Here is a 17656-nt window from a genome sequence, read left to right as displayed (position 1 = left end):
ATTAGAACAGTAATTTGATTAATCAGTTGATTCCGATTAACCTCCCAGCCCAAGTTGACATTTCTCTTAAGGTTGTGATGACATCTGGTCCTCACGAAGGTAGAAAAACGTGCGCACAGACGCACACACACATGCACGCACACACTTCTCCTGCAGCTTGGTCCAATCAGCCCTCTGTGTGATCACCTGATTCCAGCGCAGCCATTTTGTCTACAACCGCTCCAGTACACTCTTCAGAAACCGGAATAACGAAAAGCCGACAGTACGAATGCTTTCGGAGGGGCTGAGAAAACCTCTCCTCGCCTCTCTTTCCACCGGCTACTGATTCACGCCTGCGTTTCGTCCTGCTGGCGGCTTGACGGATGGATTAAATAACTAATTTGGCCGGAGTCGGACGGGACTGTTTCTAGCGGTGTTAGCATTTAGGGGCTAACCACTCTGTATAGGATTAGACGCGCTGAGAGAGAGAGAGACGGAGCCCGGCTAGCTGGCGGTAGTTCGGATTTGCAACTTGGCAAAAGCTTGACAGTTTCGTTTTTACATCTGTGTGTCGGAAGTGGTTTCTGTTTTTTTTACACGACTGGTTGTTTAGAAGACAATATATCTAGCTAAATGCCATTTATACGAGCGAAGTGTGGAGATAGATAACTGCTGTCTTAGCTAGTTTAAGTCAAACAGCTCACTGGTGGCATTCAGCAAGTACTGATAGAGGAGCTTGTGACTACAGAGTTTTAGACAGGCTAGTAACCTGGATTAACCTGAAGGATATCTTGCTATTTAGCTCATTTATTTAGCTAACTGACAGCAAAAGATCTAGGTTAGTTTTTGCAGCATATACCAACACATATAGCAGGGTTTTAAACTGTTTCAGTTGACTAATATAGTTAGCTTAGTTAACTAGCTAGCCTAGCAACTTCTAGTCAAGTAGTTCGTTGGGATTTTTGAAAAATAACCGACGTTAGTCAGCTAGCTAACGTGAGTTAGTTAACCTAGCTAACTAGCTAAATAACTAACTGTTACTGGTGCTGGTTGAGTTTGATAGCTAGCTAATCTATTAGCTAGAGATGTCTATGCATTTTTGACCACAAAATCAATGCAACTAGGTACCTGACAGTAGAGCAGTGTCTAAAATATCCTTTAAAACTGATTAGGTCGTTTAACTATCCTAGTTAGATAGTTAGGTTAGCGAACTAAATAACTCACACCCCCTTTCTTATTGCTTGTACTGCTCTGTCGACGTGGTAATTTCCTCCAGTGTCCTCAGATCTGGGTTGAAGGATAGCTAAGCTAGCTAGCTATGTCATTTTGTAATATTCCTATATGCGCAGATTTCAGCATTAGGACCTGTACTCGGTTTGAATGCCGTTATGGTTATATTAGCTAACAAAAGCTAAGCGAATTAGTGAATCCGTTAGCTAGACAGTTGCAAACACAAGCAGTTGTGGTAATCATATTTGTACTAGCTTAGCTAGCTAGTTAACTCTAATTTACCTGGGTAGCGTAGGTTAGGTAGTTAATAGCTAGCTAGTTAACTAGATTATATTTTGTTACGAACCGTGGAAGCTCTTAGTTTAGCTCTCAACAGAGTTTTGATTAGCCCTAGTTAGCTAACTAACCCACCAGTACTGTCAGTATTGGTACCAAACTCAGTTACGTTAGCTAGGTTAGGTTAGTGATTTTTATAGTTCAGTCACTTTCACTGACTCCGAACTTTTTTAAGTAGTTAGCTAGTTAGTTAGCTAGCTATTCAGCTGACTGCGGTTTGTTTGGAGAGATCTTTTTCAGCTGAGTGCTCTTTAGTTAATTGTGGTGGCCTGAAGCCGAAGAGAAGAAGATGTCAGGCCAGTCCATCACGGATCGGATCGTAGCGGCTCAGTACAGCCTGACCGGATCCGCGATCAGCAAAGCGATCAGCAAGGCCACGACACACGAAGTCAGCGGACCAAAAAAGAAACATCTCGACTGTAAGTAGCCCAATTTAAGTAGCTAGCTGCCTACCTGTCTACCTACCTACCTGTCCACCTGTCTACCTGTGGGCTTCAAAGATAAGTCGACATATAATAATCGACCATGTCGATTATAAAAGTTATCGACTCGAAAATTCACTGTCGACTAATCGTTATCTTTATTTAAAAGCCGAATTGCAAGTAGATTTGTAATATTTTATTCATTTATTTAAATTTTATTGTGATTACCTGATTTTACATTTGAAATAACCTAGGTTGAGCGATATTTAAAAAAAACAGACAGCACAATATAAAGTGATTCACAAGCTATTGTTTTCTTTACATTTGATTTAAATTATAATTATTATTATTATTATTTTATTTTTTACGAATAGTAAGCAGACCCCTTCAACCGCACATGCAGTTTTCAAATTAAACATGACATGGTTGTATATATATTTTTTAATGGTTAACTATTAAAATCACTGCCACATATCTACTGAGATTTCATTTGGCAGCTTCTATATAAAAGTATGTACAATCCCGATTATCCCATTTTGAATTTTTTTTTTTTAATTTAATTAAAATGCATTTGTTTAGGCTTAAGATTTGTATTTATATGTCATAGCACATTATTTAAGTTTTCTTTGAAAACTTATGTTCAAGCAAGACAACATGGTGACATTCACAGGTGTGCAGAGTTGAGCAAGTGATGTTAAACATAAATGAAAATAATGATCAGATTATTAAAATAGCAAAATAATTATTAGTCGCATCCCTAGTGTCTTATACGGTAACGTGAATGCTGTCAGAATCACTGACTTGCACACAAAATATTGAACTGTTTCTAGTGGATATGTTTCCTCAGAGGGTCCCTTATATAGTGTTTTTTTTAACAATATTTTTAGGAATCAGACAAATGTGTGCTCAGTGAGAGATGTGTAGCTATAACTGTTTCTGATCTTTCTGTGTATGTTATTTACAGCATCTGTCATTTACTGACATTCATCACAGCTCACATATGATTTGGCAAAATCAAGACTTTTGTAGTTACAGACACACTTGGTAGATTAGATTGCATAAAACTATTGAAAACTATTAAAAGATAAAAAAAATCATTTTTAATTCCTTATATTAGTCTGCTTTGGTTTATTGCTGTAGAACTGTCCCCACAGTAGTAAAAGCCACTGACATTCTCATATTATCATATTGAGAAAATGATGAGTTGTTGCACCCATTCATATAACTGGACAAATAAAAATCTTACTACAGCCTTCTCTGTTATTCTCTTGGCTGAAACCCCCTCACAAATGTCTTGGTATCAGCTTTGAGTCAAATTTTGACCATCGTGGAGAATAATGTTCAACCATGGCTGGCTAGTCTCTTGCAGCTGCCTGACTTGATTCCTTGGAAATGCTCCTTTTCTCATAAGATGAACTTGTGGGCTTCTTTTAGTGTGATAGATAAATAAAAGTACCTCCACAGTGCATTGTCCTAGACATAATGAAAAGTATCTGTCATGCACTGCATCTTCTAGTCTGTGCAGTTGATTTAAATCTAAGCCATTGTAACAGAGGTGTGAGAAACTGTGAAGGTCAATGCAGAAGCACCATTCACTGGGCCGGTGACTCATTATGCCTCCAACAAACACTTCCTACAATAACAGGGTGTTGCAAGCCTTCATTCTCCATTTGACTTTCATAATACAGAACTGGAGCTTTATAGAGTAGTGAGCTGTTGAACATGCTCAGTAAGTGATGGGCAGACATGTTTGGAGGTGTCTCTTGACACCTCACAGTTCACAATCTTCTCATGCAGTTTTAGCTTTTTACACGACTATGTGAAGTCTGATTTTGATTGATGCAGAAACGGTAGAAGTAGGAGCACAATGCAGCTCCAATTCAAGGTGTTTCTTGAATTGGAAATACTGTCTGCAACAGGATAATTCAGGGTTATCTCATCCTGTGTGCATTTTGTTTTCAATTTGAGCAAAACCCAGGGTCATTTCCTTTTACAGACACCTGTGGTCTAACGAGTTGGTTTCATTGTGCTGCTGACTTCATTGCTTTGAGTGTGACATTTAAGCCTAGTTGCTAGTGTCATACATCTGAAGCAAGACAGATCAGCTATTAAATCTACCAGTGATGTGCATTTCCTTTGTTTTTGTCTTTCTTTTCCGCACAGTTTAGTTTAGACTCGAAGACTCACATGCAAGGGGACTGACATCTTGCTCTTTGAGTTGTTTGAGCAATTTTTTTTTACAGTTTCGACTGTCATGCCTGAGCCTTTGAGTTTGTTGCTCAACCTGTATTTGTGTAACTCTTATTAGGAAACACGTGTTGCATAATGGTCTTCGTTTTTAAGTCAACAGTTGCAGCAAAAGCTTCTCCTCTTGGTGTGGTGTTTTGTTGTCATTACTTTCCACTTTTCTTTCTTCAGTTTACTGAGATTGCTGTTGGTACAGTGAAGGACACATTCCAATGACTTGTCAAAATGTAATAACACTTATCTTTAAATACAGTAAATACTGTCATTGGTTAGGTTGTTGCTTTTATTTCATTCTCAATGTTAGGACATGTAGCTGCTTGACTTGATTGAATCAAGTGCAGTGTTGCTTATCTTGTCACATACCCAGCAGACTAACCAGTCTGCTTGCTAGCTGATAAGGTGTTTGCTGTAGCTGTATTGTCTTTTATTTCTAAGAAAACTATGGCCGTTTCCACATCTTAAGGTTTGACCAAAGTCTGAACCTAGGTTCATGTTTTTTTTTTTTTACATTGTATGCTTTTATTTTTAATTTTATTTTTTTTTCGTGTCATTCTGCAGTTATGCAAATGGATTAAAGAGCTAGGCTACATCCCGTCATTATTTTATTTGATGGGTAGTGATTGCCTGCTTCAGTTTCCTGCAATTAGTCTAAAACTCCAAACCATTTAAAAATATTTTTACACTACAGACATACCATGGTTCAGTTGATCTGAACTTACACCTCTTTTGGTAGGAACTAAAGTTTGGTTGCACCGTGGTCCAACATTTAGTATTATAATTTTTTTATTTTGGTTGCAGCCGAACAAGGTAGGTCTAAAAGCACCCAATATCACTGATGTACTTCTCTTTTTTATATGCAACACTTTCTAGAGGTCCAAGTGACCAAAACTAGGATTTGTAAAGTTGGGCCTAGTGGTTTATGCAATAAAAGCTCTGTAGGATCAAGACATTTGTATCCCATATCAAAAACGATCAGTATCAGACTGGTCACTGTAAGCCTGGGCATTAGTATGTCAATTCTTACAAACTGCTGTATTGTGCCCCATTGACCTCTCAAAGAACATGGCAAGTCTCAGGCCTTGTAACATAAGTGGTAGGATGTTTGCCTTTTGTATAGTGTGATCTTGCTTTCCTGTTTGCCCAAACAGCGCTGAGATTTTTACTGAGTCAACAAACAGATGTTGCACTCTGACCCCTCCCACAAAGTGAGCACACTTGCTCCAGGTTGAGGTTGCCCTTTTCTAGCCACTTCCCTACAACCAGTTGTCGCTTCACAAACCATAACCTTTACTGTTATACTACTGTATATGCCACGAGCTGACCCCAGTGTTCTGTGTATAAATTGTCTCTAGCTCAGTTGGCTGAGGGGAGGCAGATTGACTGTGTGGAACAAGCAGTGCTTCTGTATCTCGCATGCTCCAAGCTCTGGGATATTTATAGCATCATGCGGGCTTTTTGTTTTTTTGTTCTACCTCATATAACCACACATTGCTAATAAAAAGACTTATTTAAACATTTCTGTAAACAATGCCATTAAAGCATTATTACAATGTATGAAGTGCTGAAACAGGCAAGGACTATTACATATGGCCTTGTCTGTGTTTAAGGGTTTATGTAAGCGGTATGTTGCTGCCTGTCATTTACTTTCTGTTACATTTGATCTCTGCATAGGTTACTATAAGTAGTGGGGCCTCGATATTGTGGTAACTAATTGATCTTGCCTGAGTACTAGTTTTCATGCTGGCAAATAGAGAGTTTATATGAATTCTAGTTCAAGATGAAGGTACGCTGCATGGGTGTAGCTTGCCCTATTTAGGGGGTTTTCAGTAAATTTAAAATGGAAAAAATTATACCTGTCTCCAGAACATAACAGTTTTGTGTTTCTGATTTTAATTCTAAATGAAAAAAGCAGAACTAGCAGGACTTTACTGCTATCTTGACCTAGCCCGGGTGATTCCTCCCCCCACCTTTCTACTAGCTAGCTGATCTTACAGAATTGGCATTTAAGATTCTCCTCCAAGCTGCTCAGCTGTCTAGTGATGTTGCATTAGCGGCAGTTTAAAAGGACAGTTGGCTGGCTTTACCCTCTCAGCACTGGTGGCATTGCCTAATGAGAGGAAATAACTTGGTCAGTGGGTGATTGTTTGGAAATGACTAAATTGGTGCTGTTTATCTATCTTACTACGACCATTGTTATTGCAAAATTACTGCCCTATAACCTCTTAGGTAGGGTTAAAAATGCTCAGAGGAAGCAGTGATCACTCAGAATATGCATGGAAAACATAATTTTTTTGGCTTTTTCAAAAGGCACTTGGATAGGATCTTTGTAAAACTGTGTTGTGCCAACATTTGTACTGAAACACATTATTTAAATACATTTGAATTGAACTATTTTTATTGCATTAACAGAATTGATCATGATAAAATACCCTATCCCCCCCCTCTCATCATTTGATATTGACTTTCAACCGCCATGCAACCACCTAGCTATCACATCACGACCATCTTGCAACACCTCCAGCTCCTCTACCATAGCAGTCCCGTTCCATAACACCTTTGCAACCATCCAGCAAAGCCATAACAACCAACACCTATATCACAGAAACAGATTTAAGCTGCAATTACACTGACAGTTTCTGCAGGAGATGCACTCTCTAGTTCAAGTTAGTTTTGCTAGTTCCACACAATGCATCTGTTTTCATGCCATTTTACACTAAAAAAATAATAAACCTAAACTGTTATGCATGCATCTCTCTCTGTTAATGATTTTACTCCTCTGTAGGCAGTTGTTAAGACAAAGAAAGGAGGAGGAAAGAGAAGAGAGAGCAACTGAGCTAGCAAGCAGTTTAAAGAGTGGTATAAAGGAGGCAGTGATGGCGAGAGAGCGGCTGAACAGGAGATATGGGAATGAGGTTTAGGGAATGGTTGTGGTATTCCACAGAGCCGTGCTGCTGAGCTCACTGTGCAGGAATCTCAATCTGGCCTTTTGCAAATATGCCCTCGTCATCATATTTGTTCTTGTTTTACACTGATCTTAGGCCACCTACTTACCAAAATCTTCAGCTCAACCGTTACATAAGTAACCACAAAACTGATCCCAGATCAGCGAGTGCAGGCTCACAAAATCGCCTGGCAGAATCCATATTCCCAGCTTGCAGACACTCAGTAGAGAAGGAAAGGGAGGAGGGGAGACAGAGATGGCAAACAAACCCTCAAAAGGAGGAATCTAGCTATTTTAAGCCCTCTGTGGTTCCAGGGCTATTCCCAAGGCACTGTGAACACAGACTTGTATTTGGAAGAGCGTTGTCTTTGGCATCCGTTCTCTTTTAAAGTCTGTTGAAGCAGACAGCTGATAAGTATATACACTTATTACATTTAAACACTTTCTTATAGTCTTATATGGTTGATCTGCAGGTAAAGGAATCTGTTTTTTTTCTTCAAGCACAAGAAAACTGTTCAAACACGCCTGAGAGCTTGTTTGATCTCTGCAGTCAGAGTCCTATCTAATAGCTCCTTTTTCTTACTTCATTCTGCGTCATCACTGCTTCTTGCCTGTTTATGTCTTGTCATTTATCTGTCCTCTGCTGTGGCCCATTTCAAAGTCAATGGGTTGTTTTTATTGTTTTATTCCATCTCATGTGCTTTTAGAGAATTGTTTAGAAAATGGAAATACATAGTAAAACGTTGTCCTGATTGGGGATGTACAGCCAGCAAACTGAGACACCATGGCAATCAGATGGAAAACCATAGCAGGGAAATGGGCACTGACTTAATTGTATCAGGGGAACTGATCTGCGGTCAGTGATTTGTGATTGTTATAGACTGTAATTAGCTCCCACAGGTACTAGAGGTCAGTGGCAGCTGCAGAGTTCTGCTGGGCAGCTGGGCCAGGTGCAGACCGTCTGGCCACCTGGTCAATTTCCGAGTGCTTGCACATACTCTCACTCTCTTTATTCTGAGGTTTTGCAACACAGGCTTCTTGCCAGATTTCCTGTTATTCACATTGCACATCCTGATTGATTCACCGGTTTAGATACTGCTGAGAAGCTTGTATTTTGAGATTTGGATATGAGGGTAATGTATCTAATGTCCGTAGGTTTGTGGAAGGCCATTCTAATTAGTGAATCAGGGTATACCCATTGGTAAAGTAGTGGTTTAAATGCACTGGATGCACCAGAGAAGTCTGGTATCTGTGGTCATTTTGCAAAGTGCCAGTGAGAATGACACCTGATGATTGGGTCAGTTCAAGGATTAATAATATTTTCCCTGCAAGCGAACCTCTCCAGAGTTTGTTTATTTGCCTTAACTAAAAAGTGCAGGATGGGGGGAAAGAAAAAAAACCCTAAATCTTGTCAAGAGTATGTGTCAAAGATAAAACAGCAGTAGCAGCATGAAAATACAGATATAATAAAGTATTGCAGTACTGTAGGGTTTTTAAAAAATGCAGTAATGAATGCCGTTTTTTAATTAATCGCTAGTGCAAAGATTGGTGAAATTATGATAAATCATAACCCTGTATGGTAATCTCTGTAGTGTTAAAGATAAATATTTCCATGTTAATGCATTTTCAAACACCAGTGTAAGTGCTGAAATGTCACATATACCATTAATGTCCATTCTGATATTTTCAGCGTTCATTCATTTTGTATAATGTAACCTAAGCACTCTGCCTGTAGGGTTAACAGCCTGGCGTTTCAACTGGTTCAGATCCTAAGATTGAGCCATTGTGGTGGTGATGAGCAGTTAATGTGTCGTAACTGATCTGTTGCATCACATCCTCTCCACCTTTCCTGGTTTTTGTCAGCTACTGATGTTGTGCTAATGTCCCTCTGAGGATAGCCCAGTGACTTTCCCCCAGATTGTTTTTTAAGATGTGATTACAAGGTCCCTAAAACTGAAAGAAGTGCGTCTAGCACCAGATAAAGAGACAAATAAGGGGACAAAATACAGTATTACCAGTTGTGAGCCGCCGGGGCGGGGGTGGGGGACCAAACACACCGAGACCAGGATAACTTAAACAACCCCGAAGGGGAATTTATTTAGAGTCTTTCACAGACAAAAGGAAAAAGTTCAGTCTTTAGCTCTGCAGCCCACTCCTTGTGGGATCAGCCGGGGCAGGGCCGGAGGCTGAGTCCAGAGCCAGTCCGCAAGAGGGTATGAGCTCCTCTTCGGGCTGGCAGAAGGGTCCTGGAGTCCCGGACACGGCGGCTCACACTGCGGGTCAGGATTCTGTAGGGAGGACAGAGTGGAGGAGCAAGAAAGAGACGGACAGAGAGACAGCGTTAGTGTCGTCTTGGAGGCTCTCCTCCTAGAATGCCGTTTCAGCAGCCTTTTTGTGGGGCTGCTGAGTGGAGTTGAGAGGCTGCCAGCCGTGCAGCACTCAGTGTCTTCCAGCCGTGCTCGGAGGGCGGGGCTGTCCCGCCTGCTGGTGTTTTTCCACCACTGTCCCGCCAGTGGTGCTGAACGGTGGCCAGGCATGGGAAGGCGGTGCAGCTGGGAGCTGTCCGGTGCTGAACGGCGCTCTGTTTCCAGCGTCCTCTCTCCTCGAGGTCTGCGCCGCCGGCCACACTGCCCCCCCCTCAGCTGGGACCAGAGCGCGGGATTCACCGGGTCGCCCCCTCCGAAGCGCCTGGAAAGCCCATCGGCATCCGCATGGGCCACACCCGGGCGATGCCGCACCTGGAATGAGAATTCCTGTAGAGCTAGGAACCAGCGGGTTACGCGGGCATTAGTATCTTTGTGTTTGGAAACCCACTGCAAAGGTGCATGATCAGTCACCAATGTGAATTGTCTACCCGTTAGAAAATACCTTAGCTCCTCGACAGCCCACTTGATCGCCAGGGCTTCTCGCTCCAGGGCGGCATAGCGCTTCTCTGCCGGGTTGAGGGCCCAGCTGATGTAGAGTATGGGGTGTTCCTCGTGGAATTCTTGAACCAGCACGGCGCCGAGTCCTGTGTCCGAGGCGTCCGTGTGGAGTATGAAGGGCAGATTAAAGTCGGGGTTGCGAAGTACCGGTTCCGAAGTGAGGCATTTTTTTAGGGCCGCGAACGCGGCCTGGGCATCCTCGCTCCACTGTACTTCGTCAGGTTGATCCTTCCTCAGTAGGGCGGTGAGGGGGGTGGCGAGTGTGGCGAAGTGTGGGACGAACCTGCGGTAGTAGCTGGCCAACCCGAGGAAGGCTCGGACGTCGGTCTTGTTCCGGGGGGTGGGCCAGCTACTGACGGCGTCGACCTTCTGTTGCTGTGGTCGGAGGAGCCCTCTGCCAATGCGGTAGCCCAGGTAGGCGGCCTCGGTCAGGCCCAGGTGACACTTCCGCGGGTTCGCGGTGAGGCCCGCCTGATGGATGGCCGAGAGCACCTTGTGGAGATGGGCCAGGTGCTCCCCCCATGTCTCCGAGTGGACGATGATGTCATCCAGGTACGCGGCCGCGAAGGACTGGTGGGGCCTTAATACCACATCCATGAGGCGCTGGAAGGTCGCGGGGGCCCCGTGAAGGCCGAAGGGTAGCACCGTGTAGTGCCAGAGTCCGGAGGGGGTGGCAAAGGCTGTCTTCTCTCGGTCTTTCGGGGCCAGGGGTACCTGCCAGTAGCCCTTGGTAAGATCGAGGGTGGACACGTACCTGGCTTTTCCGAGTCGGTCGATGAGGTCATCCACTCGGGGCATGGGGTACGAGTCGAAGCGGGAAATGGAATTCAGCCGTCTAAAGTCATTGCAGAACCGCCACGACCCGTCCGGCTTGGGCACCAGCACGATGGGGCTGGACCAGGGGCTGGCAGAGGGCTCTATCACCTGGAGCTGGAGCATTTTCCTGACTTCCTCTTCGACGGCTTTCCTCCTGGCCTCCGGAAGCCGGTAGGGCCGCTGCCGGACGATTTTCCCGGGTTCGGTGGGTATCCGATGGTGGATCACCTGGGTCCGGCCGGGGGACTCGGAGAAGACTGAGCGATGGCGGGCCAGACATTCCTTCAACTCCTGCCTCTGGGCTGGCGTTAAATCCTCTCCTGTGGGGATTTCTGGTTCGTGCTCGGCAAAACACACCTGGGAAGAGGCAGACACAGGAGGGGGGGGGGGTTCATGCCACTCTTTCAGTAGGTTGATGTGATATACCTGTTCTCTCTTGCGCCGCCCTGGTTGTTCGACCCGATAGTTCACCTCGCTCAGCCTCTCAGTGATGGTGTATGGACCTTGCCAACTCGCTAGGAATTTACATGTGGAGGTGGGTATTAGCACCATGACCCGATCCCCTGGCTGGAAGGTCCGCAGACAGGCTGGTCGGTTGTACACCCGGGCTTGGGCTTGTTGGGCCTGCTCCATATTTTCCTTGACTATGGGCATAATTTTTTTTATATGGTTTTGTAAGTCTTGAACATGATCGATCACTGACCTGAATGGAGACGGCTGCGATTCCCATGCATCTTTGACCAGGTCCAGAAGTCCGCGGGGATTACGGCCGTAGAGCAGTTCAAACGGGGAGAACCCCGTGGACGCTTGGGGAATCTCCCTGATGGCAAAGAGGGCGTGGGGCAGGAGCAGGTCCCAATTCCGCGGGTCTGTTGTTACCAGCCGCTTGAGGGTTTTCTTGAGCGTCTGGTTAAACCTTTCCACCAGCCCGTCTGTTTGCGGGTGCCACACGGAGGTAGTCAGCCTTTTTACCTGCAAGAGCCGGCAGAGGTCGTTCATTAGTTTGGAAACGAAAGGAGTACCTTGGTCTGTGAGGATTTCCTTGGGGATCCCGACTCGGCTCATCAGGAGCACCAGTTCCTTGGCGATGGCCTTCGAGGTGGCTTTCCTCAGGGGGACCGCGTCCGGATAGCGAGTGGCATAATCGACCATCACCAGGATGTACTCATGTCCCCGGCCAGACTTCGGCAGCGGCCCCACGATGTCCATCCCGAGTCGCTGGTACGGCGTCTCTATAATGGGGAGGGGAACTAACGGGGCCGGAGGAGGCTTATACGGGGAGGTAAGTTGGCAGGTGGAACAGCTTCGGCAATAGCGACTTACGTCGGCCCGAATGGAGGGCCAATAGAAACGTCGGAGGATTCTGGCGAGCGTGTTGTCGGTGGCCAGATGTCCCCCCAGAGGATGTTGGTGTGCGAGGTGAAGGATGGTGCGGGTTCTCCCTCTTGGCACCAGCATCTGCTCCACTCTCTCTCCATTTAGGTCAGCCACCCTATAAGCGAGGTCATCTTTAATAATGAAGTATGGGGGCACTGGGTTAGGCTCCCCTTTGGGCTCCCCATTCACCTCACGCGCCGCTTTCCATACCTCCCGTAGGCGCTCGTCCTCCCTTTGCTCTCGGCTGAGACAGCCCTCGCGCCTTGCCTGTTGGTGGAACATAAACAGAGGATTAGAGGGGGGACTGTGCTCACCTTCTGAGGCTGGCTCACTGCTGCCTGAGTGGGCGCTGGCGGCCAGAGCGCGGGGAGCAACGGGCCGGCGCTTCCTCCTCCTACGAGGGGTCATTCTCCTCTCCGGTTTGCCCCGCAGTTCCTCGTCAAAGTTTGGGTAGTCTCGACCCACCAGTAGGGGTACCGGCAGATCTGGCACGAGACCGATGGACAACTCCCAATTTCGGGAGCGTTGTCCCAAGTGTACCCGGGCCGTCGGCACCTGCCTTTGATCTCCGTGGACGCAGGAGAGTTGGATGGATTCGGGACCGGGATGGAGCCAGGGGAAAGCCGTGGGTCGGGCCAGAGTGACGGTGCTCCCGGTATCCAGGATAGCTTCCACCTTGCGGCCGTCCAGGCACAGGAGGCGGGTGGGGGCTGTGCCCCGTTCCATGCCATGCAGCCGACATCCAGCCAGCCAGGCTTTTGGACCCTGAGGCCGACTTGGCGAGGGTTCGGGTTCGGTGGGCATCGGTTCATCCTGGGGACTCCGCGCCGGCTCCCGGGGGCGGGGCCCGAAGAAGCGTGGCCGAGGTAGGTTATGGACATGGGGTTTCAGCTCGGGCCGAGTGGGGCCGAAGAGGTCTGGGCGGCCACTGCTAGCGGACTCTTTTTTTCTCCGGTCGGGATAGGGTCAGCACCGACTCTGCCATTTCCGTGGCCTCGACCATCTCCTTGGCTGAGGTGGGGTTCCGGAGCCCGACCGCCTTCCGGAGTTCCAATGGCAGGGAGCGTAGATAGTGGTCCATAACTACTCTTTCGGTGACCGCTTCTGGCCCCAGCTGCTCCGGCTGTAGCCAACGCTTGGCGGTCCTCAGCAGCTGTGTCATTTGGGGTCGAGGGGGTTGGCTGGTTTTAAACCCCCACCGATGAAACTCCGCTGCAGCGGCGGGAGGACCAAGCCCCACCCGGGCGAGGATTTCTTCCTTCAACTTCTCGTAGTCACTGCCATCCTCCGGGGGCAGCGCATAGTAGGCCAGCTGAGCCTCCCCAGTCAGAAACGGGGCGAGGATTTTGGCCCACTGCTCCTTCTCCCACACTTCTCGCTCGGCGATGCACTCGAAGGTGTAGAGATAGGCTTCGATGTCATCGGCCGGTCCCAACTTGGTGAGGAGCTGATGGGCATGTTTTCTGGGATCGGGAAGGGCTGCTGCCGTGCTGGCTCGTCGCGCTGCCAGGAGTTCTCCGGTGACCTCTCGAAGTCCCCGGGCGAGGTCCTGGGTTACCCCTTGTTGGGTGAGGTTGGCCTCCAAAAGCTGCCGTATCACCTGGTCCATCTCTGGGTTAAAAGACAGGGAAATTAGTCTCTCTCTTTTTTTTGATGACAAATTTTTTTTTTTTTTTTTTGTTGGTCAGTTAGTGGTCCGTTTGGTCCCGTGCCCGCATTCTCCACCAGTGTGAGCCGCCGGGGCGGGGGTGGGGGACCAAACACACCGAGACCAGGATAACTTAAACAACCCCGAAGGGGAATTTTATTTAGAGTCTTTCACAGACAAAAGGAAAAAGTTCAGTCTTTAGCTCTGCAGCCCACTCCTTGTGGGATCAGCCGGGGCAGGGCCGGAGGCTGAGTCCAGAGCCAGTCCGCAGGAGGGTATGAGCTCCTCTTCGGGCTGGCAGAAGGGTCCTGGAGTCCCGGACACGGCGGCTCACACTGCGGGACAGGATTCTGTAGGGAGGACAGAGTGGAGGAGCAAGAAAGAGACGGACAGAGAGACAGCGTTAGTGTCGTCTTGGAGGCTCTCCTCCTAGAATGCCGTTTCAGCAGCCTTTTTGTGGGGCTGCTGAGTGGAGTTGAGAGGCTGCCAGCCGTGCAGCACTCAGTGTCTTCCAGCCGTGCTCGGAGGGCGGGGCTGTCCCGCCTGCTGGTGTTTTTCCACCACTGTCCCACCAGTGGTGCTGAACGGTGGCCAGGCATGGGAAGGCGGTGCAGCTGGGAGCTGTCCGGTGCTGAACGGCGCTCTGTTTCCAGCGTCCTCTCTCCTCGAGGTCGGCGCCGCCGGCCACACAGTATAAGTTGGAGCCATTGGTGCCCTTCCCATGCATGCAGTTTTACAAAGGAAATAAGAAACAAATTAAATAGGAAAGGAAATCATGTAAAATAAAAGTTAAGGACTGACATCTGAATCTATTGAAAACTTGGTTTGGGAAAGGGCTTATTTTAATACTTTTTGGTGTGGCCTTGACTTTTAAAAACAGCCTAAGAAATAAGCTGTGAGATGCAAACTGAACCAATCAGTTTATCAGATTATACATGGCACCGGGAACAGATAGCTTTCACACCTGCAGCGGATCGCCCCTTGAAGTGAGTTAGCTTGAAGCGAATTCCAGACCACTAATTTCAAGGACCAGAGAATGTTACTCTGAACTGCTCTCGGGCTCCAAAACAGCTTTCAACGTACCCATGCAAATGCGCCCTGGATAAAATGTTGGTATGAAAATGCCCAAAGTGCTCTGTTGTTGTTTAATCTTATTTCTTTACTTGCTGTTTTGGTTAGTTTTTTTTACCATTCCAGCTTTTCGAAGCAACACAATGTTTAAACTCCTCCTTGTTCCTGTGGAGCATTTACAGTTTATACCTCAGATTAAACCCTTTTCAATTACTTCGTTCCGTGAGAGACTGTTTGATTGATAGATTGGAGAAATCTTGCGCTATAACTGCACTATAGCCCATTTACTGCTGAATAGCTTGATTCATCAAACCACCCACACACACACACACAGTCTCTCACTCATCTGTAACTGTAATTGGTGTAGATTCTCATGGCACATTGTGATTAGTAGGAGAACTAATTTTCTTGTTGCAATGAAATCAGCAAGGGAGGTGCCTTTTTTCCCCTTCTTCTTTCCCCTCTCCTCTTTCTGTTTTCTCTACCTTTTTTTTTTTTTTCCTGACTAGTATCTGGAGCAGTCCAGTACCAATTTGAAAGCCTGCTCTGTGTGGGTCTAACAATAGGCTTCTCATGCAGCAACAGAGAAATCAGAGCGACCTCATGACCCTAGGGGTCAGGTCCAGTCTGTACGAAGCTGTGATGACCTTCTGACTTCATGCTGCTGCCTCAGTTCCCGGCAGCACCTTTTATTCTGTTCACTCGAAATGCGCTGCTGAGCACACACCTCCGCATCCACACGGCAGGAGAGCCTGAGTGTTGACAGGATTCACACTGCTCACAATGTGTGTGAAAAGGCGTCAGACGAACAGGGTCTGCAATACTAATGTATAGACAGAATGTTCCTCTTGTTTGTTAGAAGACTGTGTGTATGTATCTAAAAGGAGATCAATTTGTACCTGTTTAGTGTGCTGATACAGATACTCACCTTATTAAATAAAGCAAATACAGATTTGTTATTTCAGAGGCTAATGTTTGAAAAACCTTTCTGTTGTGTGTGTTGCACTAACTTGGTGTAGCTTTTATATTTGTCAGGTCTCACAGCAGGTAACTAAGAGTACTTATACACAAACCTAGTTTGGTTCAGACCTTCAGATTTCTCAGTTTGGTCAAACTAAAACAGCAGGACTGAAAGGGGCTGCAATGATGTTTCAGTCTTGGGGACCAAATTACAAGCTATCATCAACCATTAAACAAGAGAAGAAGAACAATAACGAGTGCTGTGTTAAATTTAACTCCCTTTGCTCCTGTTTGGACAACCTCTGTCCTCTTACATCTCGAGCCATTAGCTCTAGCAAACCGCAGCCATGGCTTAAAAATAACTCACTGAGGGAACTACGTTCCAAACTCCGAACTGCCGAAAGAAAATGGCATAAAAACCAAAAACAAGCAGACCTAAAAAACTACCAACTGCTCCTGGCTTCCTTCTCAGCCAGCATCACGACTGCTAAAGCTGAATTTTATCACAATAAATTCAGCTCCCTCACAGACTCCCGGAAACTATTTGCTACTTTTAAATCACTACTGAACCCTCCTCCTCCTCCTCCGGCTACATGCCTTACTGCTGAAACACTTGCATCATTCTTTACTGGGAAAGTGGCAGCTATCAGCAACCAGTTTACTGACGTAACATGTAGCAGTCCTACTACATGCTCTGCAGCCCGGTGTCCCTCCACCGAAGGCGTTGCGCTCTCCTCGTTCACTTCTCTCACTGAGAACGAGACACTGGCTCTCCTATAACACGTAGCCGTCCTACTACGTGTCCGCTTGACCCAATTCCCTCAAACTTACTACAAACCATCGCACCTGCAATCATTCCGGCTATCACTCACACCATCAATGCCTCTTTAACTTCTTGTGTTTTCCCAACTGCTTTCAAACACGCACATGTGACACCACTGCTTAAAAAGCCTTCTCTCAACCCCGCCCAGGTTGATAACTACAGACCGGTCTCACTACTACCCTTTCTCTCTAAAACACTCGAGAGAGCAGTTTTAAATCAGGTCTCTGGCTTCCTCTCCCAGAATGACCTCCTGGACCAGAACCAATCTAGATTCAAAAAAGGACACTCTACCGAGACGGCTCTGTTGTCTGTGACTGAAGCGTTGAAAACTGCTAGAGCTGCAGGCCAGTCCTCAGTGCTCATTCTGCTGGACCTCTCGGCCGCCTTCGACACGGTCAACCACGACTTCCTCCTAACTATACTGGGGATATAACTATAATGGGGATCTCAGCTGTCATGGTTTAGATCATACCTCACTGGGCGCTCGTTCAAGGTGTCGTGGCAAGGACAGCTGTCCTCAGCCCACTCCCTATCCACTGGGGTTCCCCAGGGTTCGGTACTGGGTCCCCTTCTCTTCTCAATATACACTGCCTCTCTTGGTCAGGTTATCCACTCACATAGCTTTTCCTACCATTGCTTTGCTGATGACACCCAGCTATACCTGTCATTCTCACCTGAAGATAACTCAATCTCTGCACGGATATCGCCGTGTCTCTCTGACATATCCTCTTGGATGAAGGAGCATCACCTTCAATTAAATCTCTCAAAGACTGAACTTCTGCTCATTCCAGCAAAACCATCTTTTCAACACAACCTCTCTATAAGCATCGACTCTCTCTCTCACCGACAAAGGTTGCTAGGAACCTGGGTGTTATGGTTGAA

The 17656-nt window shown here is 46.5% G+C and overlaps 1 protein-coding gene across 8 annotated transcripts in view; it reads left to right on the top strand.

The window, feature by feature from the left end:
* Window positions 1-206: 206 nt before the first annotated feature.
* Window positions 207-17656, top strand: part of si:ch211-200p22.4 (phosphatidylinositol-binding clathrin assembly protein) — a 94730-nt gene continuing 77280 nt past the window's right edge. For 5 of the 8 annotated variants that reach the window (XM_022678526.2, XM_022678523.2, XM_022678522.2 and 2 more), the window contains exon 1: window positions 208-1964. In XM_022678526.2, the coding sequence (XP_022534247.1) occupies window positions 1835-1964 (130 nt within the window). In that variant the 5' untranslated portion in view covers window positions 208-1834. Of the gene's footprint in view, window positions 1965-17656 lie in introns of all 8 variants that reach the window. The other 3 variants (XM_049483156.1, XM_022678524.2, XM_022678527.2) reach the window with 2 other exon arrangements.

This window comes from Astyanax mexicanus, chromosome 8 (assembly GCF_023375975.1).
Source record: "Astyanax mexicanus isolate ESR-SI-001 chromosome 8, AstMex3_surface, whole genome shotgun sequence".
Taxonomy (NCBI): domain Eukaryota; kingdom Metazoa; phylum Chordata; class Actinopteri; order Characiformes; family Acestrorhamphidae; genus Astyanax; species Astyanax mexicanus.
This window is presented reverse-complemented; position numbering and strand designations above follow the sequence as displayed.